Raw genomic sequence first — 27,824 nt, forward strand, 5'->3', positions numbered from 1 at the left:
TGAGATCTACCCTTTTGTACCCCTAACATAGACGCATGAACTGTAATGATTCCAGGGATACTGATTGTGTCAGCCTTAAATCAATGGACACTGAGTGAAGGGATAATCTAATTCCACTATCAGTGGCTGATGCCTGGAGCACGCTAGACTGTTGAATTATAAAGGGGGCCCCCACTAAAATTCTTTACCAATTGCATGGAACCAGTGCGAAAGCGCAGGATGCTTGGAGTGTGTATGTGTGGAATTTTTCTATATGCACTACTGAGCTGGAGTATTAATTAGCATTGGTGCTTTGATGGCTATATTAGTTTGCATATGCAATTTTAAATTTTTGAATCATGGTTGCTCTTTTCATATGTGTATTATTAGAGATGTTGTATGTCCTTAATTAATTAATACATCTTGATACTTAGCACATTAAGGAGGCTGGTAACCTGTATGTGTTCAGATTTGTTTTGGGCCATTTTTACTACTGGCAGGTGATGTAACTGCTGCTTACTTTTTTGGCAGTTGGAAACAGCTGTAAACAGCTATTTCCCACAATGCAACAAGGTTCACAGACAGGAAACTGCCAGGAGTACCACGGTCCTCAGTTTCTTGTGGGACGGGTTTCACCACAATATCAGCCATATAGAGCCCTCTGATGATCCGTTTGTGAAAAGGAATAGATTTCTCATGGGGAAGGGGGTATCAGCTACTGATTGGGATGAAGTTCAATTCTAGGTCACTGTTTCTCTGGACGTTTTGTGAATTGTCATAGGAACCTGAGACCACAGATGAAGCCACAGAGAGCAAGTTTCAAGATGAACACTTCTTGATGGTGACACAGCTTCAGTGGGAGGACGATGTTATTTGGAATGGTGAGGATGTGAAACACAAAGTCACCAAAACACAGAGAGCTAGCTTGGCCGGCTGGCTCCCCTCTAGCATGACCAGAAATGCCACAGCATACAATGCCCAGCAAGGTACGTCAGTATTCACATGAATTCTGTCATGAAGGCCTCTGTTGTGCTTTCTGTTAATTCTCTGGACTCAATGTCTTATGTAGGGTTGAATCGAACTGGATCACTCCTAAATTTGCCTATACCACTTGTACAAAAAGCAAGCATACCGGGTGCCCTGATCTCTTCAAAGGGCAAAGAGAAACATCCCCCAGAACAGCAAGGTAAGTGCCAGACAAGTGAAGGTTGGAACAACTGGCAGTATTGGCAGTAACCTTTTCAGGAGGGATGTGATGAGATACATGTGCTATAAAGCAGGGGTCCCCAACCACCGGGCCGCGGCCCACTGCCGGTCTGTTGGCAGTTTCCAGCTGGGCCGCAGTGGGTCCGTCATCTCCCCCCCCTCCGCGGCCGCCGCTCCTGTCCTGTTACCTTATGAGCGGCGGCCGCTTCCGTATTCCCCCCCAGGCGCCGCTCTCCTTCATCCAGCATCTCCGATAACATCAGCAAAGATGCACTGCTGTAGGAGGGAAGGAGGCGGGAAAGCAGTTTCCATGGTAGCGGCGATACATATCGCCGCTACAGGAAGCCGCTTCCCCGCCTCCTTCCTTCCTACAGCAGCGCGTCTTTGCTGATGTTATCGGAGATGCTGGATGAAGGAGAGCGGCGCCTGGGGGGAATCCGGAAACGGCCACCGCTCATAAGGTAACAGGACAGGAGCGGCGGCCGGGGGGGTCGGGGGGGGGGGGGGGAGAGATGGCAGACTGGGCACTTTACTAGCTATAGCTGGGCACTATACTAGCCATGCTGGGCACTATACTAGCCATACTGGGGTACTATACTAGCCATACTGGGGCACTATACTAGCCATGCTGGGCACTATACTAGCCATACTGGGGCACTATACTAGCCATGCTGGGCACTATACAAGCCATTCCTATAAGGGAAGAAGTGGCACCATGCACAAGATCGCTGTAAAGGTTACTGAGGGAGTGCAAATAGCCAAATCACATTAAGACAGTTCCACCTATGAAGAAAAAGAGGCTTTGCAACTAAAAGTAAAAGTAAAACTTTACTTTTAATTTAAATCCAGTAAAACAGGCATACATTACATCTTCAAGTCGTGGAAAGAGAGGTACAGGCAGTTAATGGGAGGTCGACAGCCGTTTCGCGCCGATTAGGTACAGTGGCGCATCATCAGGACCAATACTAGCCATGCTGGGCACTATACTAGCTATACTGGGCACTATACAAGCTATACTGGGCACTATACTAGCCATGCTGGGCACTATACTAGCCATACTGGGGCACTACCTACCCATACTGGGGCACTACCTAGTACCTACCCATACTGGACAATATATTAGCTATACTGGTCACTATACTAGCTATACTGGGGTACTATACTAGCCATACTGGGGCAACTAAACTCCCTATACTGTGGCAACTAAACTCCCTATACTGGGGCAACTATGCTAGCTATGCCGTCGCACCCCAGCCCCCCCCCCCCCTGTAACCCGCTGCGCATGACACTATCCACTAGGTCGCGCGCCCCCGAGACACCACCCCCCCCCCCCCGGTCCTCGGCCCGGAAAAGGTTGGGGACCCCTGCTATAAAGTCCTTAGATACTGTAATTATAGGGATTTTGCATGATAATCCAGAATATTAAAGGGTAAAAAACGTTTTTCATTTTGTAGCATCTGCAGAGGAAGATCGACCATGGTTCTCCATTTTTCCTATTGACAATGAAGAGCTGGTCTATGGACGATGGGAAGATAACATCATCTGGGATGATCAAGCCATGGATAGAATACTGGATCCTCCAGTCTTGACTTTAGATCCGAACGATGAAAATATTATTCTAGGTTTGTTAACTTTTTATCGCACAAATATATACTTTGTTTTTAAAGTCTATAAACAAGGTTATCAGAGCAAGGCACTCAATGCAGGAGTTTTAAAAGTCTGTGAGCTTCGAACTCTGTGAAGCTCACAGTAAAGCTTACTTGTTTTAAAAAAAACCCTGACAGTAAATTAGATGAAATACTAATCTTTACATAGTGTGCAAAAAACTTCACAAAACGCCAGTAGTGAATAAATATGTGTTTTGTTGTTGTTTTTTTATATTCTCTACAGAAATCCCAGATGAAAAAGAGGAAACTACATCAAATTCTCCTTCTAAGGAAAGCAAAAAGGAGTCCTCTTTAAAGAAAAGTAGAATTCTTTTGGGTAAAACTGGGGTCATCAAGGAGGAGCCACAACAGGTGCAAACTTTTTGTTATCTTTTGTTTGTATTTGTGCTGTAAATCAGAGAGAAAAAAAAACATGTTTAAAGATGGCCTCATTATCCAATGCCTTCTGTTCTCCTGCCCTCACCGTTAAGGCCCAGTTTACACTCCCAAACGCAATCGCAAACGCATAGCGATTGAGATTTTCAGAGATTGCAATTTGCGAAGCGAATGAGAATCGTGACGCAATTGCTGAGAAAATGCTAAATGAATCACGTTTGCCATCATTGGAAATAGCAAATGTGCTGCTATTGCTGCAGTTTGAGTAATCCCATTGGATTACTTGTGACACAGTCGCAAGCGATCAGCAAAGCGCAAATCACAGGCAAAGAGCACCCAAATGTGAACTCGGTCTAATAAAAGGCAACCAGATTTTTCTGAATTTGCAATTGTGTGAGGCTTTATTTGCCCACTGCAGCTAGCACTAATAATGGGGGTTTAGTGTGTTTGGTTTAACAAATGCAAAGAAAACTGGAGCAATATTGGTGAAGTTAACTAGTGTAACTAGTCAGAATTCTTTATTCAACAACGGAATTGGTACTGTGATAGGCAGGGAAAGCCCAGGTAGTCATCTATGGAGGTTTTTTGTTGTTGTCAGATCCCAAAGAAAGGAGCATAACAAGTGCCCAAATTCACAGACATTGTAAGAAAATTAGAAAGCTTCCCAGGAACACCAGAGCAGCAGGATCAGCTGACACTAGACTGCACAAGAGGTTACTAGACGGTTGATGAAAAATCCAAAGACCAGACAGAAACAAGAAATGAGCTGAGAGCTGAACAGGAAGTGTTTCAGCCAAATAAAGCGATGAGTTGGGTTTAGGAGGTTTGGACAAAGACATAGTCACAGGGCATGGCAGGAAATGTAAATCAGTATTATGCACAACACTCTTGCTAGCTTAACAAATGGACCTCTGGGTGTTCAGGAATCTGAAAATACTGCTAATGATCACCCAAGTGAGTTGGGTGGACAGACATACCACTGAAAGGAGTTAATTAATACCAGAACCTTGGGCTGAATAAAGTGAAAGGGAGGCTGCATAGAAAAGAACAGGAGATGGGCAGAGTAGTTCAAGTCCATCCACTATCTTGAATCTAGTAAATGTAAGGTGAATTCTGAAATATCCTTTCAGAGCTACAGGCTTATTTCCTAGCACATTGACACGGTCACTCACTGGGGGAAAGGACTTTTATTGCAAGAAAGGAATTTTATTGCAAGTTTCCCATAGAATAGCTGCTTAATGAAATAATTCCAACTGTGCTATGTACCAAGTTAGGTAAATACCTGACCATATGGACTATTGATATTAATTCTCTGTTTTGTTTTTCTTTTCTTTTGAAGAACATGTCCCAGCCAGAAGTTAAGGATCCATGGAACTTGTCTAATGATGAATTCTATTACCCTAAACAACAAGGCTTGCGGGGAACATTTGGTGGAAACATAATACAGGTATATTACCAAAAGAACGCCAATTGCTCCAGAAAGGGTTTATTTCAGTCCTCCAGTTCTGCTATGCTTTCAATCTAGCTGTGTACTTGGCTGGCAGTGGTTCTTGTGTATTAGAACTTGTGGGTGGACAAACGTGATCAGTTTGATCAGGTGTTATATAAAGCTCTGGTTTGCTGGTCACAGTCATGTGCTAAATGAGGCAAATCAGTTTGATAAGTTCAGCAAGGCTATGATCTTTACTTCTCTTCTCTTTACTTCTGAAGACACCAGGCTTTGAAATGCACATGGATAGACTAATGCTGCTCACTGTTTTACCTAGAAACCATGACTAGATCAGTAATGGTTATAGTCCTATTACTGAATGTATGTTTTTTATGAAATGCCCATTGGTCAAGGTCATTTATGTTATCTTTAATGTGGCGTGACCAGTAAACAAACCACTTGATGTTCACTTTTAAGTTTTGGTTTTAGAAATGTTTTTGTTTGAGGACTACCGTGCTAACTTCCTAGCCAGAAACTTCTAATAAAATGCTGGTGAAGTGATCATGTTTGTTTTTCATCACACCTCACGTTTTCATTTCCTCTTCCTAGCACTCTATCCCTGCAGTGGAGCTCAGACAACCTTTCTTCCCAACACACATGGGCCCAATGAAACTCCGGCAGTTTCATCGTCCTCCGCTAAAGAAATATTCCTATGGAGCACTTTCCCAGCCAGGAGCTCATTCGGTCCAGCCCTTGCTCAAGCACATCAAAAAGAAGGCAAAGGTAAGTCTCATTAATCATAAAATTAGTTTACTGTAGGTCTAGGGAAAAAAAGCTTAATTCATTTGCAGAATGCTGCATGCTGTATTCAGAAGTGGAAATGTCATATGGAACATTATGAATTCTGTGCAAATATGCCTACGTATGGACCATAAAGTTACTGTTATCAATGAAGTGATTGTAGGCTGTTCTACTACTGGGTGGATTTGGCATACATCTGATGCAATAGTGGTTTGGCCTGTCCCAAGCCTGCATTGTACTGCTCCATGTCAGCATGGGCAGGGAGTTTAGCTGGCACGGAGGAACCTCATCATCACTGGTGAACAATAACAATAATCAATGAGATGAAAATAATTGTGAGTTGGTGCAAGTTTATGCAAAAAACATTTTAAATGCTATTTTAGCTGCTTGAAATTGGACCAGTCAAATTCCAGTTTTGGTGGGACTTAACTGGTTTGTTTTCAATCTGCCTAAATTTGCATATATTTTCCTACATCAACTTTGAATTATATTTATCCCATTGACCATCCCTAGTGAACAAAGATCAGTAGTGTTCAAATAATTGATATACCGTGTTTCCCCGAAAATAAGACACTGTCTTATATACATTTTTGCTCCAAAAGATGTGCTAGGGCTTATTTTCAGAGGTTGTCTTATTTTGGGGGGAAACACTGGTAGTTTTAGAAATACAAAATGTAAATACTGCATGCCATGCTGAAACACAAGCAGCATGCACAGAGCTTGTTGTTCGCAGATATAAGCTCTCACTTGCAAGAAACTGATTCTGCTGCTCATGTGGGCAAGAGTCTATTTCTTACAGACAGAGAACCAGGGCTGTGGAGTTGGAGCAATTTTGGATACTCTGAGTCGGGGAAAAAATGCACCGACTCCGACTCCTAATGAATTTAAACTGTAATTAAAATAGAAAATATTATAAAATGTTCTAGATAATAGTCATCATAAATAATTTATATATACAGTAATAGCTGTGCTTAGTCCACAAAAGTGAAATAAACCAATCAAAAAATAGTTACTTGTGCTGTTTCAATAAAGCAGTCCCTGTATTTTTAAAGTCAGATATACATATCTGATTGTGACTGTATATATCGGAGGTGCCCACACTTATTCGGCTTGCGAGCTATTTTTAAAAATTAGCAAGTCAAAATAATCTACAATTTTATAAGCACAATTGTATATACAGAATAGAAAATGTAGTATGGTCAGGATCTACTATGAAGTCCTTTGCGATCAACCCAATGGGCACCCCTGGTATATATGAGGTGTACACAGGAATCTTTTATATATACTACATAACATCTATGCTGTAAGAATAAAGCCTGATTTGTAGTTGTCACTAAGGCCACATACACACATCAGACCATAGTCTTTTGAAAATGAAAGATCACAGACCAATTTTACCCCCTTCCATGTAGTATGAAAGCCACACCTTCACAGTCTTTTCTATGGAGCTGAACTCCCCATCAGACAGAAATCTTTGCAAGATGCTGCACACACAGATGCTGTACAGACACAAAAGATCAGTATCTGCAAAAGATCTGTTCCTACCAAAGATCCGGTCCTGTAAATTGCATTTATAATCTATGAGATCTGCAGATCCTCATACACACCTTGTTTAACTGACATTCATCTGCAGATCTGAAAATCCATCCTGGTGGATCTGATCTGCAGATGAATGTCTGTTAAACAAGGTGTGTATGATCATCTGCAGATATCATAGACTATGAATGCATTTTGCAGGAACGGATCTTTTGCAGGAACAGATCTTTTGCATATACTGATCTTTTGAATGTCTACAGCATGTTTGTGTGCAGCATCTTGCAAAGATTTCTGTCTGATGGGGAGTTCAGCTCCATAGAATAGACTGTGTAGGTATGGCTCCCATACTACATGGAAGGGGGTAAAATTGGTCTGTGATCTTTCATTTTCCAAAGACTATGGTCTGATGTGTGTATGAGCCTTAATAGGGATGGTCAATGAGATGCAAATAATTCTGCGTTGATGCTGTTTTTTGCAAATGTATGCACTCCCTTTGCTCATGAAATTTGATATGTTAAAATTTGGTTTGGTGACTACGAATTAAAGGGTACCTGAGACAGATGAAAAGAAAAGTTTTATACATACCTGGGGCTTCCTCCAGCCCCCTTCAGGCTAATCAGTCCCTCGCTGTCCTCCTCCGCCATCTAGATCTTCTGCTATTAGTCCTGGTAATTCAGCCAGTGAGCGCAGTCCGGCCACGTGCCACTTCCACAGCCAGGAGCGATCTGCACCAGCGCAATAGTGCTGTGCAGGTGTGGTGCGCTCCCGGCGGCGGAGTGTGTGCATGCGCACTACGCCGGACTGGCTCAAGTACCTGGACCCATAGCAGAAGATCCAGGTGGTGGAGGAGGAGAGCGAGGGACTGATTAGCCTGAAGGGGGCTGGAGGAAGCCCCAGGTATGTATAAAACTTTAATTTCATCTCTCTCAGGTTTACTTTAAAATTACACAGTAGTACTATGCACTCCCCACAGGGAATCCACTGAGAATGTTGTGCACATTGAACACAGAGGTGTTGTCTATCACCCATAAACCTGGTTCAGATTGTACATGAAGAATGTGTAATAGAGGAAGAATCGCCTCATTCTCCTGCAGAGTATCTGCACATCACTCTTACATGTACCCAAAGTTACATTGCCTAGGGCCTGATCCATGTTACCCAGAGTTACATTGCCTAGGGCCTGATCCATGTTACCCAGAGTTACATTGCCTAGGGCCTGATCCATGTTCAGATTGTGCATGAAGAATATGTAATAGAGGAAGAATCCCCTCATTCTCCTGCAGAGTACCTGCACATCACTCTTACATGTACCCACAGTTACATTGCCTAGGGCCTGATCCATGTTACCCAGAGTTACATTGCCTAGGGCCTGATCCATGTTACCCAGAGTTACATTGCCTAGGGCCTGATCCATGTTCAGATTGTGCATGAAGAATATGTAATAGAGGAAGAATCCCCTCATTCTCCTGCAGAGTACCTGCACATTACTCTTACATGTACCCACAGTCACATTGCAGTGTTCTCCCCAGGTCTAATTAAGTGGGCGGGCCGCCCGGCTGATTTGAATGCCCGCCCACCTGCTTTCCTGCCCGTCGAACTAGAAAAAAGTGGTGCTGTAAAACTGCAGCCATGAGCCCTTCACTGCCTTCTATCAGTGGCCGTCTCAGACAATAGCGAAAGCCTCCGCTATATACACTGCAGGAGACTTCTCTGCCTGTGTGACCTCCTCCTGGTACAGTGATTGGCTGGGTAGGTTGTAAGGGGCGGGACCATGCTCTGCATACGGGGGTGCGCTGAGATCCAAACTTCATGGAGTGTGTCAGCCTCAGCTTCTTCCTAGTGCTGTGTTTCTACTCTACTAGTCCGCCCCACTTTGCTGGCTGCCTGTGTCTGCATTGCATTCACATGTGTTAATTCGCAGGCAGCTCAGCTAGTGGAGGCGGACGTCCGATACACATCTAGTGTGATCGAGTGTAGTACAGGCAGGCTACTGCTGTGTGGGGAGAGGCTGAAGCTGCGAGCAGATTGTCTCTCACACCCAGAGAAACCAGTGTGTTCCCTCTGTCCTGGGCTGGCTGCATGAATGTCGGCAGCCAGTCCCATCCCTTCCACCAGCAGCTCCCAGGCCGACTCACTCAGTGCACAGATAAGATCAGGCAGTGCACGGCATTGAGCTCCTCGCCCCGCCCCCTCTGTATCCCGGCTGCTTCTCTTCAACAGAAGCTGTTCTGATTTATGCCGCTCTGATGCCGGGAGAACTGAACAGGAATTCCTTCCACTGGTATGAGATCTCTGTGTCCCCTAATGAGCAGGAGCACTTTATCTGATATAGTTCAGTCTGCAGAGCTTTCAAGCTAGGGGACCTGAGAAAACAAACAAACAATGACTGCAGTCAGCTGCAATTTAGATAAGCTGACTTGCTGGAGATGGAGGATGGTGCTGAATGCTGTCTGTCTCAGCCTGCCTGATTGCCCATATTGCTTATATTTTACTTGATTTACAAATGTAAAAAGTTGGCCTAGAGCAGTCAAAAGCACAAATCTGGTTGTGGTAGTTGGGCAAAGTCTGTTAAAAGTTGCCCTCTAATGCAAAAAAGTAAATATGGAACACAGTTCCTGTATTGAAGGTATGCGCAGGTGGATTGAAAGGGCAGTGTGTGGGTGGGGAGTGATTCTTGCAGAGTTCACATGCATGTAATTTCATATGGATGTTATTTACTGCTGTGGTCCAGCGGTATTGCAGATAATTTAGTATAATACTGACCCCTGTACACTATCTGCAATACCCCTCTACCCCAGCAACAACATCCATATGAAAAGCAAACCCCCCCCCCCCCCCCCTCCTTTTGAAATGTAGCAAACACCCTTGTATGATACGTGAAATTAACCGACATATTAAATGCAATGATCACCCCTAGTATGAAATGCAACTATAACACCAATATTCAGTGTTCTCATCAGGCACCTTTAGAGGGGTGCTTCACCCAGCTAATTTTGGTAAGCACAGGCTGTCATCGTTTCTCCTCCTCATCCTGTGCGGTAAGCACAGTTGCATCGGCCCTGAATACCCGTCGCACCCCACCCGGCTACTTTTTCATGCCACCCGGCTGGAAAAAAATTCTGGGGAGAACACTGCATTGCCTAGGGCCTGATAGATGTTCTTTGTTTCCGCCTGTACCTTCTACAAGTACTCTTACCAAGGACTAGTTTTAGTCTATGATCAAATGTATCAGCACACCGTTATTTCAATAATTCACGCTCCTTTATTGTGCCATGCATTTCCACAAGGATATACAGCCGACAATTGTTTTATATCCTTGTGGAAACGCATGGCTCAATAAAGGAGCGTGAATTATTGAAATAACGGTGTGCTGATACACTTGATCACAGTTTCGCTTGAGACATAGCCTATGTCCCAGGGTCAAGCACCCGACCTAATCCAGATGGTGTGCCTTCCATGACTCTCTTATTGCATAGTTTTAGTCTATGACTAAAGGGAATAAATATGGCAGTGTGCATATCCTTCTCACTTCAGCTGTCTTTTAAAATTCCTAAGCCTTGGCAGTTAAGAGATTCATTTCATGTTACATGCTTTCAATCAACAAGATTGTAATATGCAAATTTGAGGTGGATTTTTGTACCGACTCCACAGCCCTGCAGAGAACTGTCAGGCTCCCCAGAGCTATGATAGGATAAGCTGTGTGTCCTGGGAAGAGGTGAAGTGCTGCTGATGCTTATCACGACAGATCAGGAGGGCTGGCTCCAACATAAACACAAATTGCCTGACACATATACAGGACTGTACAACTCACATTATACTGCTGCTCTCCTAAATCCAGGCTTTGTATTGAGTGTGACTTGCTGGTGTCCTGTGGGCTGCTGAAAGGGCTTACATTTGGGGGATGTCTTATAATTCAAGCATGCGAGGAATTCCTGCTAGGGCTTATTCTCAGGGGATATCTTACTTCAGGGGAAACATGGTAGTTTTCTTCAAAATGAAGGTACTGACATGACTAGAAGCCAGTGAAGAGAAGTAGAGGGCACATTTTTTTGCAGCCCCCGATTCCTGCCCCCCGTCGGAGCAATGCCTACTGCAGGCCAATGGCATTGTTCTCCAACCTACTTATTTACTAAATATTAAAGTGAACCTGAACTCTTGCACAGGACAGAAGGAAAACAGAGAGAAATGCACCCTGTATGTATTTAGAGAGTTTAGCCTGTCTAATTCCCCCTCATTTGTGTCTAATCACAAGTTGTAATTTGATTTCTCTACTGTGTCAGCTGACTGCCACGGCAGATAAGCCCATCTGAAAGCACAAGATGTTAACAATATGTCTGCTTCCATGAAAGGAGGAAGTAGAAACAGTGCAAATTTATTTTAGGATTTGTATCGGCTCTAACCAAGAAATGTTTTTCTGTAAAGGTTATGCTGTTGTGTATCTTTTAGAACAAAGAGGAAGTTCTGAGTTCAGGTCTGCTTTAAGCTTCACCCTTTGTAGCTGTGTTTTAAGATGTACTGGGCATCATTGCACTTTTCAGTAGTGGCCTGGATCATTGTGTGTGCATTGTGAGGATTTTTATTTTTGGACAGAGACAGTTTTAGATGGATATTTAATCGTAGTAGCTAACAAAAGTAGAAATTTCTGTGAAATAAACTTTTAAGCATTCTGTTTGGATTTAGTTGTCCCATAAATGTTGTCTTGAGTGAATCGTGTTTATACCAAATGATTTGTTTTTGCTTTGCCAGATGAGGGAGCAAGAGCGTCAGGCTTCTGGAGGGGGAGAGATGTTTTTTATGCGTACTTCTCAGGATCTCACTGGCAAAGATGGAGACCTAATTCTGGCCGAATATAGTGAAGAAAATCCACCATTAATGATGCAAGTTGGAATGGCAACCAAAATAAAGAATTATTACAAAAGGGTAAGGACATTAGATTTTTTTCTATCGCATTAATATGTAATAAAATATGTAACATAATGCCTTAGCGGTTTGTGATTGTATGTGTTTTTGGTCTTTAGAAACCAGGCAAAGACCCTGGAGCACCAGACTGTAAATATGGAGAGACTGTCTATTGTCATACCTCACCATTCCTGGGTTCTCTGCACCCTGGACAGCTATTGCAGGTAAGATTAAGCCGATTATAACGTAGTAATAAACCTTCTTCTGACTGTTTTTATATATTTTAAAATGTTACTGTTTTTCCATTAATAGGCTTTTGAAAACAATTTGTTCCGGTCCCCTATATACTTACACAAAATGCCTGAAACTGACTTCCTCATTATTCGTACCCGACAAGGTTACTGTATACGAGACTTGGTGGATATTTTTGTGGTTGGTCAGCAATGTCCTCTCTTTGAAGTTCCTGGCCCCAACTCTAAAAGGGCAAACACTCATATCCGGGACTTTCTGCAGGTTGGTACTGTCTCACGTGAGATTTTATTGTACATAGATCCCAAGATGAAAATATGTATTCCTGAACACAGATTATGTTACGTTGCTTTGTTTCCAGGTGTTTATATACCGACTGTTTTGGAAAAGCAAAGACAGACCACGTAGGATCCGTATGGAAGACATCAAGAAGGCCTTTCCTTCCCATTCAGAAAGCAGTATCAGAAAAAGGCTTAAGCTTTGTGCTGATTTTAAAAGGACAGGTAAGACCTCATTACAGGTGCTTATTGTTGATTAACATAATCATATGTTCGAAAAAAGGACCCTCCGGGCTCGTTCGCACTATAGGCGTTTTTCGCTTTTTTTAAGCGCTGGCGATTTTTCAAAATCGCCCTGAAAGCGCTTACACCAATTATTCTCTGTGACACAGTTCACATCTGAGTGATTCCTTTCCAATCCGCTCAGAAATGCGGTGCATGGGTCATTTTTGAGGCGATTTTGCCTCAGTGGAAGGTATAGGAAAAACGCAAACGCTCACAAAATTGCTTTGTGCAGCGATTGCGTTCGCGTTTTTAAGAATAAATACATTGTATTTATTCTTTTCCGGATGAAAGAGTACGCAATCGCTCGGCAAAACCGCTTACAAAAGCGGTTTTCGCTGGGAATCGAAAATAAAAATCACCTCAAAAAAGGCCAAACACGGACGGAACGCAATGTGAACAAGGCCTCAGTGTAACTATTAGTGATATAATAGCGATATACAATATACTCTTCTTTCCCCAGCAATCCACATTGTTGCCCATAGAGTTCTGCAAAAGCATACAAAGATCTATATTTTAGGGTTACAGATAAGTCAGAATCCATGAGAATGTTAAAGTATGCCTGACCTGAGTAAGTAAGCAAGTACTGAGGTATGTTTATGATGGATCCAAATAGCTCTGTGCATTGTCCATTCTGCTTCTTGTTCCTTCCCCGGGTCCTGTAATCACTCCACGTAAATACAATTTCAGACAGGAAGAGGCAGGCTTACTGCGATGTTCCCTCCTATCACCCTTCCATTTCCTCCTCTTTCCCACCCCATTCACTCCCCTTAAAGAACAAGTGACACGCACGCTAACCTAGAAATAAAAAAACACATATGTAAGTAGATGACTACTAGTTCTACTTACATAACAGATGTATTGCACTGTCCACGGTATGATTCCTGTGAATTTTATAAAGGAAAAGCAGAGAATCCTATTCTAGGCAGTTTCCATCTTTACCTTTGACCTCCTAATATCATTTCCTCCCTCACTTTTTTTTTCTCCACTTGTCAATTGTGTATTCGTTACCTGCCCTCCTTCCAGAGTCTTCAGACACTCTCACTAAGGTCTATTCTAGGAAGTGCCCTGTCTTATGTCAATAGGAGGGGGAACTAAAGAGAAGAGGAGGAATATATTATAGATAAAAAGACCCCCAGCATGCAACTGTTTGGCAATGGCAATTAAAGGGCCAGGACTCCTAAGGTATGTGATAACTCCAAACCATAACAGCAGAAAAAGTTTTGAATGCAGGATTAGCATCTTTATCACTTAATAGACTCAACCAGTTGCTGTTGAAATTTAATTTTTATGGTTACAATCTCACTTTAAAGGATTCACGAGGCAACAATTAAAATCTATTTCTACTTACCTGAGGCTTCTTCCAGCCCCTAGAAGCCTTTTCAGTCCCTCGCCGCAGCTCCGCTCCCAGCTGGTGTCCCGCTGGCTGACCGTAAAGAGCTGCGACCTGCCGGGAGGTGGGCGCTTCTGCGCCTGCCTGTGCGTCCATGTCATTTGGTGCGTCCTGCGCCTGCACAGTAGTAGTGCAGAGATGCAGCATGCACCAGATGCTGTGGACGCACAGGCACAACTGCAGGCGCAAAAGCAACGACCCACTGGTGTGTTGCCACTCTTTACTGGCGGGAGACTGAGGAGGGCTGGGGCTGTAGCGAGGGATTTAAATGGCTGCTAGGGGTTGGAAGAAGCCCCAGATGAGTAAAAAATAGAATGAGAATGGAGGAGGGAACAATGTGGCAAGTCTGCAAAATTTTACTTTAGCTGAAAAGTACATTTTCAAAGTAGTGACTACAGAGAGGGGAACGTGGAGATGAATGGACAATACTCTGTGGATTCAGCATGAACATATATCTCTGCTTAGTAGTGTTGACGTGTTCAGAATATTCAGGAGTTGTTAATTCACCCATGTGCAACCTCTGGCTACTGTGCTCTATGTCACGTTCCAGCTCTCATAAATTTGTAGGTGAGAGGTGAAATGCGATGTGGTGGGCAGCGCACAAAGACGGTAACATGGGTGCGTTAACGCCCCCTGCCATGGTTCACATGTACAAAGATTCAGGTCCTGATCAGAAGAAATCAAAACAAGGTTCCGAATTTGAATTTGACAAACACCTCAACTACTAATGCTTACCTTGGGTAGCTTTGCCCTGGGTCAGGTATACTTAACCACTTTACCCCCGCCCGTACGAATTTCTCCGTCCCTCTTTCCATCCTTTAACCCCCAGGGACGGAGAAATCCGTACTTTCCGCGCCCCCGCTCGCTCTAGCGCGCACTCCCGCCGGTAAACACGCCGCCCGCCGCTCGCCCGGAGATCAATGAACGGGAAAATCCATTCCCGTTCGTTGATCTAAGCCCCGCAATGATCCGCTGCTGCTCCGCTTACAGCCCAATGATTGTGAAAAAAAACAAAAACTCTCAGCCTCCTAGTACTTCCTGCAAGGGTCCGGAAGGACGCTTGCAGGTTGTATTAAACAAAAAGTTACTGTTGCCAGTAATGATAAAGTTATAGACGAATGAATGGAAGGAGCGCTGAAAGGTGAAAATTGCTCTGGTGGTCAAGGGGTAAAACCCCTCAGTTGGGAAGTGGTTAAGAGAGACTTAAAGAAAACCTGTAATGGAAAAAAACCCTCTGGAGTATACTTGCCTCAGGAGGGGGAAGCCTCTGGATCCTAATGAGGCTTCCCCCGTCCTCCTCTGTTCATGTGCTGGGGCCCCCAAACCGCGGCGAAGTAAATATTTACCTAACGATATCCTTGCGCAGACACAGTATCGGCTCTTCTTTCGAGCTAAGGCAGAAATAGGCAAGCCCGATCGTATCCGCTTGACTGCGCAGGTGCGAGTCCTTTTCGCCTGTGCAGAAGAGCGGATAGATCGTGCTCGGCTATTTTCGCCTTATCCCTAATAAAGAGCCGCTAGTGCGCCTGCGCAGGATTGCTGTAGGTAAATATTGCCAGCGCTGTCGCTTGTCAGGTTTGTCGAGGGACTTTCAGGGGAGCCAGCACTGGATTCCCCCAAGGTACAACAGTGGCAAAATGTAACAGTAACACAAGAAAGATTGAACTCTGCATGGTTTGCTATACTTTACGTTTTTTTCTGTGACTTTCTATCTTTGATTTTGCTGTAGAGCATCAGACACTCTGCTTCAAAATATGAACGGTTTACTTGAAATTAATTTTCCATATGCCAGGAATGGACTCTAATTGGTGGGTGCTGAAGCCAGATTTTCGTTTACCAACTGAAGAAGAGATTCGTGCAATGGTGTCGCCTGAACAGTGCTGTGCATACTATAGTATGGTTGCTGCAGAGCAGCGATTAAAGGTAGGAAGCATCTCTGTGAGGAAGTGTAAGCTCTGTATTGGAAGATGGCTGTTTACAGACAATCTCTTCTCATATAGGATGCTGGCTATGGAGAAAAATCGTTTTTTGCTCCAGAAGAAGAGAATGAGGAAGATTTTCAAATGAAAATAGATGATGAGGTAAGGCAATAAGCTGTAATGAGGGTTGCTTTTTTAGAACTGGTTCACCTTGTAATGGAATTACTTTTATATCTATAGGTAAGGACTGCTCCTTGGAACACTACAAGAGCCTTTATAGCTGCCATGAAAGGAAAGTGCCTCCTGGAGGTGACTGGAGTGGCAGACCCTACAGGATGCGGGGAAGGGTTCTCTTATGTGAAGATTCCTAACAAGCCAACACAGCAAAAGGCAAGTATGGTAATGGGATTAGATGTAATGTCAGACATAGGGCTCGATCCAGTTCACTTTTTCTCCTAAGTTTTCTCCTAGGTAATATTTTCACATTATAAATAAAATGGCCTTTAAGCAAGCAAGGCCCTTAATGTTAGGGTAGTATTTTGCAATGACAAAAAAAGGCATTTATTCAGATTTTTTTTAAATGTAATTTCAAATATGATGTATTTGCCCTGTGCAATGTAGGAATGGGTACCAAGGTAGAAAATTGTAAAACTGAAGTGAAAATAAACTGATGAGATTAAAATTTGTATATCTAGAACAATTCCTTATGACTTTCTAGGAATCCCATATTTTTTTTTTTTAAGGGTTTAAAAATCTAGGTTTGAATACTAAGCTGTCTTGGCATAAACTGCTGCTCTCTGTTTATGTAGTTCCTGCACAAAGTACTGATCTACTCAGCGTCTTCTCTGTTCCCTGCTGCCATGAATGTTACACAAAATGTTTAACTTAGTTGTTAGAGAGTTGTGATGCTCTGTGCTCAAACAGGGATATAAAGCTTTGGTTTATTAACCATTCAGTGAAATAAAATAAGTTACCGTATTTTTCGGACTATAAGACGCTCCGGACCATAAGACGCACCTAGGTTTAGAGGACAAAAACCAAGGAAAAAAATAATATACTAAGCCTGGTGCGTCCATGCTGCAGGGGCGTCTTATAGACTTTCCCCCCACAATTATTATGTCTCCCTTGTGCCTTCCTTGTTTCCCTGTGGTCTCCTCTGTCCCTCTGCTGCTTTTATGTCCCCCTTGTGTCCATTGTCTCCCTGTGCCCTCTGGTGTCTTCCTGTATCTTCTTTCCCCCTTCCTCTAACCCCATGTCATCTGTCCCTCTTCCTCTGTCTCCATTGTCCTGTTTCCTCCATGTCCAGTGTCTGTTATCCCAGTGTCTGCTATCCCTGTCCTCTGTGTTCCAGTGTCTGCATGTCCCCCTGTGTCTGTTGTCCTCCGTGTCCAGCCTGTCCTAGTTTCTGCGTGTCCCCGTGTATTAAATACATTCACTTAGCTGCAGCTATACTCAGGCTGTCCTGCCTTATATACATTTTTGTCTGTAATGTCCCCGGGTACTACCGTCTACCGCAAGTGGAAGTCGTCTACAGCAAGTGGAAGTCCGCACAACATACCATACATGCAGCTATCCTCAGGCTGTCCCCGCCTTCATCACTGCGCTGTCCCCGCCTTCATCACCGCGCTGTCCCCGCCTTCAATACCGCGCTGTCCCAAGCACTTGGATGTCCGTGATGTCCCCGGCCGGTATTACCGATGCGTTCCTAATCAGGAAGTGTCCCGCTCAGCATTGCCGATAAATGGGCCAATCAGACGGGGACGCTGGCCCCAACTGCCAATCACGCCGCACACTCTCCACTGTGCACTCTACAGTGATTGGTCCCAATGACGGAGAGGCTGTCCCGCCCTCTAGCCATCTCATCCTATTAACAGAGTTGCTAGGAGCAGTGTGTGGCGTGATTGGCGGTTGGGGCCAGCGTCCCTCGTCTGATTGGCCCATTTATCGACAACGCTGAGCGGGACACTTCCTGATTAGGAACGCATCGGTAATACCGGCCGGGGACATCACGGACATCCAAGTGTTTGGGACAGCGCGGTGATGAAAGCGGGGACAGCGCGGTGATGAAAGCGGGACATCGCGGTAATGAAAGCGCCGACAGCCTGAGGATAGCTGCATGTATGGTATGTTGTACGGACTTCCACTTGTGGTACTTGCGGTAGACGGTAGTACCCGGGGACATTACAGACAAAAATGTTTTTAAGACAGGACAGCCTGCAGCTACGTGAATGTATTTAATACACGGGGACACGCAGACACTAGGACAGGCTGGACAGGGGAAGGAGGCGCAGGTCCCAATATGTAGTATTCGGACTATAAGACGCACTGACTTTCCCCTCCCACTTTTGGGGGAGAAAAAGTGCGTCTTATAGTCCGAAAAATACGGTAATTTCCCCAAATGCTTTTGATTTTAATTGCTTACTTTTTTTGCTGGAGTGGTCCTTTTAAAGCTAATAGGAGTCTTAAGAAGAAACTAGATACTTACCTAAGGAGAGGGAAGGCTCTGGGTCTTAATGAGCCTTCTCTCTCCTCTCCTGGTGCCCTCTGCAGCTCCTCTGTTTAAATCCCCCACCATGGGGGACTTCGGGAGCCGAGTCTTCTGGAATACAGGTGGCTCCCTATTGCGCACGCGCGAGAGAGGCCACTCGGGCTTGCCCATCTTCGGGAACACTGGGGCTCCCAAAGACTTCTGAAGCCTCCCTTTGACAGCAGAGAGAACAGTATTTGACTAATTTTGTCAAATACTGCTACGGGGGAGCCAGCACTGGAACAGGCACTGACAGAGGAGAGGGAGGGCTCTATAGTAACCAGAGCCTTCCCTCTCCCTAGGTAAGTATCTGTTTGGTTTTTTTGTTTTAAAAAAAAAAGGCTTTCATTGACTTGAAGGGGCGAAATTCTAAAACATAGTCACGGACTAATTTTTTTTTAAGTTATGATTTAACATTTATTGAACAGTCTTAAACTAAGTGGTGTAACTATAGCAAAGGTAGGGGTGCTCCTCCCCCTTCTGCAGAGTAGCACAGTGGAGGAGTTTAATATTTACCTGGTCCAGTGTTGCTTCCTGACAGCCACACTCACTGTGTTGCATACCTGATACCTGAGGCATGTCACTGGATTGGAAGAAGGAGGTATGGAAGCAACTTCCAGGAAGAATAGAAGAAATAATGCATTGTATTTATTGCACTGCTCCACTGCGTTACTCTGCAATGTGGGGAGAGAGTACTGGGGGGGGGAGGGGTTGGATCCCAGGAGGAGGTCACAATGCTTTTGTCGGATGTTCCCGTGGGTTATTGCTACACCCCAGCTCAAACTGACAATGTTTTAACCAGAAACACTGTCACCATTGAGAAGGCAGTCTGCTGTCATTCTGTTACCGCTTAGTGACCACACTCGATACAATAAAATGATCCGATTTTATGGACATTCGATAAAAACAACAGGATTTTCCGAAAAATCAAGTGGTTTTTTTTTGTTTTTTTATTATATGAGCAAGAAATCCGATCAGATTTGCTCATTTCTATTTGATATAAGTCTATCGGGAATGCTGGACTTTTTTTTTTATCATTTTTTATGAAAATTGAATGGTGTAGGGTAGATTGTCAATTTCCTTATATATATACTTCCAAGCAATTTTCTCAGCGTTTTCAATCATTTTTTTCATAATTGGGTAAAAATTTAACACACGTGTGTGGAACATTGGTCAGATTTTTGAAGTGTTACAATCAGTCAGAAAAATTAATTGCAAGTCTTGAATTGAAAAGATATTTTAAAAATTGTATGGTGTGTGGCCACGTTTTACAATAATTGGCATTTGAAGCTCTCGAGGGCTACATAAAATGGCAAGGAGGGCTGCATTGGGCCCACTGGCCTTGTGTATTACACCTGTGCTCTTGCCTAAATCTCAATTCATACAAAAGTAGAAACGCAATTTCAGAGCAAAGAAAAAATGCACTGACCTCAGGCGAGGACCTATAAGATTGCAACTTGTAATGTTGTCACAGGTTTGCTTTAATTCACAGAATGTGGACGCAGGTACATGTTAATGTTATAAAACGAAATGTATGCTTCTTTGCAATGTATAGAGTCAGACTGACAGCTGACACTGAAAACACTGAGCATTTCTTAAGAAAAATAGAATTTCCCTTTAAATATTTGTTCCATATAGAATACTTATGACTTGTTTTCCCCTCTGTTTCCAGCAAGATGATAAAGAACCACAGCCTGTGAAGAAAACTGTGACAGGAACTGATGCCGATTTGCGCAGACTTTCTTTAAAAAATGCCAAACAGCTGCTGCGAAAATTTGGCGTGCCAGAGGAAGAGGTGAGCATAGGAAATGTTGGACTTGTCACGGCTTTTGTAGGACTGCCATGTTCATATGGGAGTCGGCATAAACTTTCACAATCTGCCTAAAGTGACGGTACACAGTTTAGTCTAAAATGTTTGAAGAGCCATCATTCATCTTTTAGAACATCTCATGCTGCATCGGGATACATATGTAAACTATATGGATATGGATCCGATATCATTCATTTACCTGATCTAAAGCCCATTTAATAGTGTCTGGTAGGGGTTGGGGCCTGTTAAAGCTAAAGAGAAAAATGCTGTGTTTACTGGAACGCAAGGTAACACAAAATCGGAGGGTAACTGCATCAAAGCAGAACAATTTGGCGCTGGCAAATTTGGGCGCACCATTGACCGTAATGTGAATGTCTACAGCAGCGCTCATAATGTGAATGATGTCTTTGGGCGCCAGGCGAAAGATGGAGCCCAAATTGCTTAAAAACAGTGTAATTCGTCCGCCAGCAATAGCTGGCAGCCGAATTATGTCTTTCCCCGCTATCCATGGCGGCCTGGAGGGGGAATAGTAATTAGTGCCATCGGGACTTGTTTAGGACCAGAGTAAGCCGTTTATCGGCTTCATGCTGCGCTCAACTTTGTCGGCGCCGATTTTACATGTATCTAACTGCATCCTATAATATTAATAGGAAATATTTACTAAAATGAAAATAGAAATTTTTTTTATTTTTTTTTCATGTGTAGTTGCGATTTAAATGTGTGTGGCGCATTACAATTAAACCTAAATACTATACCCAGTATAGGTAGTCAGATGAACCTCTACCCCATTATAGGTCACCAGATGCCCCCCCCCCTTCTCTCCTACACCCAACCCCCAGTGTAGATGACCAGATGAGGCATCAGGGAAGCAGGTGAAAGGAAGGAGGCCGTCATGAGTTCTGTATGTACAAATACTCCTTGCTGGAAGGTGTCTCTTCACTACAGGAACCTTCCTTACTGCTGCATGTTCAGCTGGTAAGCAAGCCTGTCACACATCAGTTATTTCTAATGCGGACCTTGGCTGCAGTCCTTAGTGATGGAGGACAGCATGACCGGCAGCCTGGCAGGGAGAGGCTGTAGTGTGTCAAAGACCCATTCAAATTCAAAATGTTTCTGGGAATGGCAGGGATGGAGCGACTCATCAGGAATGCTCTACAGCTTGTGCTGTGGTGCCCTGGGTACCAATTGGAGATGGCACGCATGCCCACAGAGAGTGTACTTGGTGCCCCATCTTTCTCATATACCATAAGTTTGCCACCACTGGTTTATATCAATTAGTGAGACCTGTATTTGTGAAACCCTCATGGACTGTAAACAGGACTTGTTCATGTTTGTAAAAACACTGCAATGTAGTTGGGAAGTGTTGTTTTTTTTTGTATTATTTACTTTTTTGTTTTGTTTTTGTTAGATCAAAAAGTTGTCTCGATGGGAAGTGATTGATGTAGTAAGAACAATGTCCACAGAACAAGCACGTTCTGGAGAAGGGCCAATGAGCAAATTTGCCAGAGGTTCCCGATTCTCAGTAGCTGAGCACCAGGAGAGATATAAGGAGGAATGCCAGCGCATATTTGATCTGCAGAACAAGTAAGCAGTTTATTTTGGTTATAACTACTTAGTTTGAGAAATGTATAATGTAGAGTACACCTATTTGAGTGTTTACTTATTTGTGTTTACTAATATTGTTACAATTTTTTTCTTCTTGTTGCCATCCAGGGTGTTGGAATCTGCAGAGGTTTTATCCACAGATACTGACAGTAGCTCTGCAGAAGACAGTGACTTTGAAGAGATGGGGAAGAACATTGAGAACATGCTGCAGAACAAGAAGACAAGTTCTCAGCTGTCTCGGGAGAGAGAAGAACAAGAGAGAAAAGAACTCCAAAGAATGTTAATGGGGGAAGATAGTGTTAATGATAAGGAGAGGACCCGAAAGGACAAGAAGGACAGGAAGGGATTTTGTAAGTGTTCCCAGAGGAGCCTGTTTTTGAATGGCATGTCATGTCCGAGTCAGGAAAAAAGGCTGCCGCTGAGATTAGGGAGCCGCCATAGACCATAATCTGCGTACGTATTGTTCGGGCCGCCCTGTCAACTGGGCATAGGGGAACCGAATGGCGGCTCACTCTGCTGCTGCTGAATTACCGGACGGCGTTATATACTATTTCCTCTCCAAATCGTAGCAACTCGCGGGGAGAATTAAGGACCCCAGAATTACCTGTCCACGGACTAGCCGAGGCATCATCTTGGCACTAGGTGGCCCAGATGACCGGATTTGCATAATGTGAGTAATTTGATGACAGGCCAACGATGTATCCCACATGATGATAAAAACATTGTAATTTGGCTGTCAGCAATAGCTGGATGCGAATTACACGTCCGGTACGAGCTCAGCTGCACAGTGCAGGCGCAAGTGCAGCCGAATCTGTGCAGTAGCACAAACTGTACGTAGTAAAAAGCTGTGCACGGCCGACTCCATGCTACTGCACAGGCGTGGGCTGTACTTGCCCTGGGCAATGCAGTCATGCTTGTACACAGCTTGTCTGAAATATTCAGAGGGTCCCAGCACTGGATTATGAAGCGGCTTCCCTCTACTGAGGTACGTATCTGACTTTAAGGGGGAGGGGGAGATTTCTTTAGGTATATTTAATTTTAGTACCAAATCTAATAGACAGTACAAAAGTAAAAAAGAGTAATAATAATCGCTATACATAATCCTAAATATCATGTCTGCCTGGATAGAGACATTTCCAGTTTTAGTTAGAGATCAAAGCTCTATGTGAAATTACACAAATTTCTTTATCTTTAGCCACAGGCTCAGCTGCTTCTGGAGGCTCTCACAAAGATGACGACACTGCATCGGTGACCAGCTTAAATTCTGCAGCTAGCGGACGTAGATTGAAGATCTATCGCACTTTCAGGGATGAAGATGGTAAAGAATATGTGCGATGTGAGACAGTGCGTAAGCCTGCGGTTATTGATGCATATAGTCGAATTCGTAGTACCAAGGATGATGAGTTTATGTAAGTGGTCCTGATCACAGGGTGATGGGGTGCACATCATGCTTGTTTTCACATTGATCTGACTTGTCACCTTTGTATTGTAGCCGGAAGTTTGCACTTTTTGATGAGCAACACCGTGAAGAGATGAGGAAAGAAAGGAGAAGAATTCAGGAACAGCTTCGGAGGCTGAAGCGGAATCAAGAAAAGGAAAAGCTCAGAGGGCCTCCTGAAAAGAAACCCAAGAAAATGAAGGAACGTCCAGATCTGAAGGTAAAGTTGCCTTAGTGGGCAGTTATGGTAATTAGAAACTGTAAAAATTCAAAGCAAAGCGTCTATGAAAGTAGTCTGACGAAAGCAGCTGTACCATTAAATATGTCACATACTGGTTCTTAAAGTGTAACAGAGGCGAAATTAAACAAAACCTCTCACGGTCACCTCGTTCCAGTGCTGTCACGCCTTCGGGGATCCTTGGAAGCACACGCCTCTCCAAGTGCTTCTGAAGATGGGCCGCTCTCTCACGTACACTAGTGCATGCACAGTACAGAGCCTCCGGGCATTCGGAAGCACCTGGAGGACGCAAGTACCTCCAAAGCCTTCCAAGGACTACCAGAGGTAGCAAATTTAAACCGGGGACAGTGCAGGAACAAGGGGGCCGTGAAAGGACCAGAAAAGTTAAGGTAGTGGGTTGATATTTATACTTTGTGGTGTGTATGATAAATTTTTAGCTCTGGGACCGTTTGACATGCGAAATCTAGAAAACTTCACTTGTGGACATGGCACAATGGGGAAATACTTAATTTTTTATAGCAGAAGTTTCTTACTATCTTTATCTTTAATTATAATGCATGCAAAGTGCAACACAGCTGCAGTTAATGTTGTGTAGATTTGTTATTTAAAGGTCATTAGCCTCAGTTTATGAAGTGGTTTTTTTAAATCTTTTATCAATCGTTTGGTAAATTAACAAACTTATTAGGCTTAAATATGTATTCATGAAAATTACCAAATGTTTATTAACAATTTTATCAAACATTTGTTAAACGTTCGGTAACAGTTTGATAAGTTGAAAAAAAGTGTGAAGTTTGCATTCATGAAGTAAAAAGTGGGCGTGGTTTAGCGTTGATTACCGAACAGAATATCTCCTGCAGTCTCTTGTTAATCTTGTCAGGAGGAAGTGAAATTGAAAACACTAATTGAGCCACTAATGTAGGAGTTCAGGGTTATGCAAAGGCGTAGGAGGGATAGAAATAGGGTCAGGCTGATTTCAGTGCATAAATTTAGACCCCGTATTCTTCTAGACTAGTACACTGAAATTTAAATGATTCATAAATTTCGTCTTTCAAGAGAGATGTTAAGTTTGTACCAAGAATTTGGCAATAAACTTGAAAGTCCCTGTCAAAGGAGTGCTGCAATACCTGGTCTGACAACATTTTTGGCTGTTCTTCATTTCTTAAGTAAAGGGTCATAGCAGGCTGTTGCGAGGGAGGTAGTTGGTATGTCCCAAGCGACGTTCTCACGTATTCTTGTAAAGTTACTGGGTGTTATACGTACTCTAGCACCAAAATATATTAATTTTCTGAATACCAGATCAGAATGGGACGAGGTGAAAAAACTATTCTTCAAGATGACAGGAATGCCAAACGTAATGGGTGCTATAGACTGCACTCATGTGCCATTAACTTCACCAAAAGGCAAAGAGGCAGTGTACAGAAACCTTAAGCATTTTCACTCCAGTAATCTGCAAGTCATGTGCAATGCTGACATGATTATCACAAGTGTGGTGACAGGGTTTCTGGGATCATGCCATGATGTGCACATTTTGAAACCATCAGAATTGTATGAGAAATTTAATACTGGAGAACTATGTGGAGGTTAAGCCATCCTTAATTACCCATAATGCCACACATTCCGCCCTTCTGATCGGTATTATACCTCACACTTTGATAAATAACAGAGTGTTATCAAAGGCTTACCATACTGATACCTAACATTTACCTAAGGCTTTAGTAAAAATAGCTCATGTGGCTGTGAAGTGATACAATTTTGATGAATGCTGTAAACTTCTCATGAGGTAATTTATCAACACGCACACATTTATCTAACACATGTTGATGATTTGAGGCCATTTTCTACTAGAATAAAGTGGACACATACCAGAGTAAACTATAGAGAGACCAACCGTTACATTTGGACATTTAAAAAGGTGTAATAAGTATGCTATGTTGTTAATATACATTTCTTAAGAGTTGGAGCTAGGCCTGAACGATTTTAGGAAAAGATTGAATCGCACGATTTCTGTCAGAAATTGCGATTTCGATTCACGATTTTCTTCAAATCAAGCTTAAGCATGTGCCTCATACAGACTTCCTCTGTGCCAAGGAGCTGGGGCAGAGCCGTGATAAATCCCAAGCCTAAAGGCTTCATAAACTGGCCAAACTCTTGACCAACAGTGACAGTATAAACATGGAGAAAACTTTGCACTTGGTCAATAAGTAGTTTTAGTTTGAACCTCATAGTCACACAATCACTGTATATGATTATAATGTCAAAAACTCTCGACTGTCATACGCTAGAAGTATTGCGTAATAAGGTATTGAACAGTATTACCACAACTTCTATAATATCTCCTGCCCGCCCAGCTGATGATGTACTAGAGAGACAGGGGGCCAAAATTTAAAAAGTAGAGGAAGTCGAGAGCTAATGAGGGCTGGCAGGGAGATTATCATGTCTTCTATCCCTTGTTTCCCATGTGGCACTTATTATTATAGGGGGGATATGAGTGATGACATGTCACAGAGTAGGTGGGGACAGTTAATGTTAGGCTTGGGGTAGGTAGGGTAAAGATAAGTCATGTGGGGGGTTGCGCTGATACACTCGCACACACTTAATTCTCCATCTCCACTCCATCAGAGCACTTATTGATACACACATCCTGCAGCACGCTCACTCGCTCTCTCTCTCTCAGAACTCACTGATACACACACATCCTGCAGTACACAACACACTGATATACATATACACACACACAGACACACTTTTCCAGCACTCACTGAAACACACACATCCAGCACTCACTGAAACACACACACCCTGCATCACACACTGATATGCACACACATACTTATCCACACACACCATCACGCACTTCAGTCTTGCCTACTGAATCTCCCCCATGGTGTGCAGATCCATGTGCTCTCTCCTGTACTTCGGCAGTGATGGCTTTGGAAGGGGGGAGGAGGGAGGGAATTCCTTTTCTGCTTCCAGCCACCTACGGAGCTGCTTTGTTATGCGAAGGAAATGTCAGACAGACAATAGCCTGGTTTACATATATAGCCTTTTTGACACCTATATATGAGCTAAAACAGAAGTAAAGCGAGCGAGAACCTGTGGGCGGAGTCTGCCGCCCGCCCAGCTGATGATGCGGGTAGGAAGAGGGAAAGAGAGAAGAGCCTGCCGCTGGGTCAGCTGATGACAGGAGGAGAAGGAGGAGGCACTGGGCGGAAGAAGAGAGATAATGAGCCGTCACTATTTGTACACGGAGCTGCTGCTGCGCACAGCGGGAGAAAGACACAGCTGAACTGCTGCTACTGCGCAGGTCAGCAGAATATCGTAAAAACCGCCGCTTTGACGATCACGGAATCGCCATTTCCGTGATCGCGATTTCGATACAAAAACGATAAATCGTTCAGGCCTAGTTGGAGCCATACTCTTTCATTAGCTAGATAAATGATGACTAACATTTTTAAGACTTAGTCTATGTCCTTTTAAGGCAAGGTGTGATTTAATGGGATTCTTCTCTCCCTAAAGCTAAAATGTGGTGCTTGCGGAGCAATTGGACACATGAGAACCAACAAGTTTTGCCCACTCTACTATCAGACCAATGCTCCCCCATCTAATCCTGTGGCAATGACTGAAGAACAGGAAGAGGAGCTGGAGAAAACTGTGATTCACAATGACAATGAGGAATTGATTAAAGTAGAGGGGACTAAAATAGTTTTGGGCAAACAATTGATTGAAAGGTAAGGGTAAGCTACGTACACCATGTATAAATGTATGGCTAGTCTTGGTTTGTGATAGTATCTACTTTTATCACTTGGAACAATCTGCCACAATCTTTTTAGACACAATTCTTGTGTCTGCACTAGAATTCTTTGTCCTTTGCATTGCTGTTTGTTGTAATGTTTTGGCTAATTGCCATTGCTTCTATTCCCCTCCCCTCTTCTGGGCATAGTATTAGTAGTACATGTCATTAATGCTAGGCACACACGATGCAAATTCCTGTCTGATTGACGGGATTGCACAGATTTTTACCGACTTTTCCGATAGGCTCTAAATCAATAATGGGATTGATTTGGGAAGTTATAATCAGTAAATGCATCATGTTATTGAACAGGAGCAGTTTGGGCACGTACACACAATGCAACTTCCTGTCTGGTTACCTGTCAATCTGACAGGAAATTGCATCATGCGCACCTAGCATTAGA

General features: G+C 43.5%; 1 protein-coding gene across 1 annotated transcript in view; it reads left to right on the top strand.

The window, feature by feature from the left end:
• Nucleotides 1–27,824, top strand: part of LOC137527115 (transcription initiation factor TFIID subunit 1-like) — an 86,857-nt gene that overhangs the window by 25,830 nt on the left and 33,203 nt on the right. Inside the window, exons 8-26 of the mRNA XM_068247519.1 lie at nucleotides 761–965; nucleotides 1,049–1,165; nucleotides 2,640–2,807; nucleotides 3,076–3,203; nucleotides 4,567–4,674; nucleotides 5,266–5,439; nucleotides 11,740–11,913; nucleotides 12,012–12,116; nucleotides 12,205–12,405; nucleotides 12,503–12,644; nucleotides 15,887–16,017; nucleotides 16,095–16,175; nucleotides 16,254–16,403; nucleotides 20,213–20,335; nucleotides 21,759–21,934; nucleotides 22,064–22,305; nucleotides 23,151–23,364; nucleotides 23,448–23,613; nucleotides 27,148–27,359. Of these exons, the coding sequence (XP_068103620.1) occupies nucleotides 761–965; nucleotides 1,049–1,165; nucleotides 2,640–2,807; nucleotides 3,076–3,203; nucleotides 4,567–4,674; nucleotides 5,266–5,439; nucleotides 11,740–11,913; nucleotides 12,012–12,116; nucleotides 12,205–12,405; nucleotides 12,503–12,644; nucleotides 15,887–16,017; nucleotides 16,095–16,175; nucleotides 16,254–16,403; nucleotides 20,213–20,335; nucleotides 21,759–21,934; nucleotides 22,064–22,305; nucleotides 23,151–23,364; nucleotides 23,448–23,613; nucleotides 27,148–27,359 (3,017 nt within the window). The remainder of the gene's footprint in view (nucleotides 1–760; nucleotides 966–1,048; nucleotides 1,166–2,639; nucleotides 2,808–3,075; nucleotides 3,204–4,566; nucleotides 4,675–5,265; nucleotides 5,440–11,739; nucleotides 11,914–12,011; nucleotides 12,117–12,204; nucleotides 12,406–12,502; nucleotides 12,645–15,886; nucleotides 16,018–16,094; nucleotides 16,176–16,253; nucleotides 16,404–20,212; nucleotides 20,336–21,758; nucleotides 21,935–22,063; nucleotides 22,306–23,150; nucleotides 23,365–23,447; nucleotides 23,614–27,147; nucleotides 27,360–27,824) is intronic.

The sequence above is a fragment of the Hyperolius riggenbachi genome, chromosome 8, assembly GCF_040937935.1.
Source record: "Hyperolius riggenbachi isolate aHypRig1 chromosome 8, aHypRig1.pri, whole genome shotgun sequence".
Taxonomy (NCBI): Eukaryota; Metazoa; Chordata; class Amphibia; order Anura; family Hyperoliidae; genus Hyperolius; species Hyperolius riggenbachi.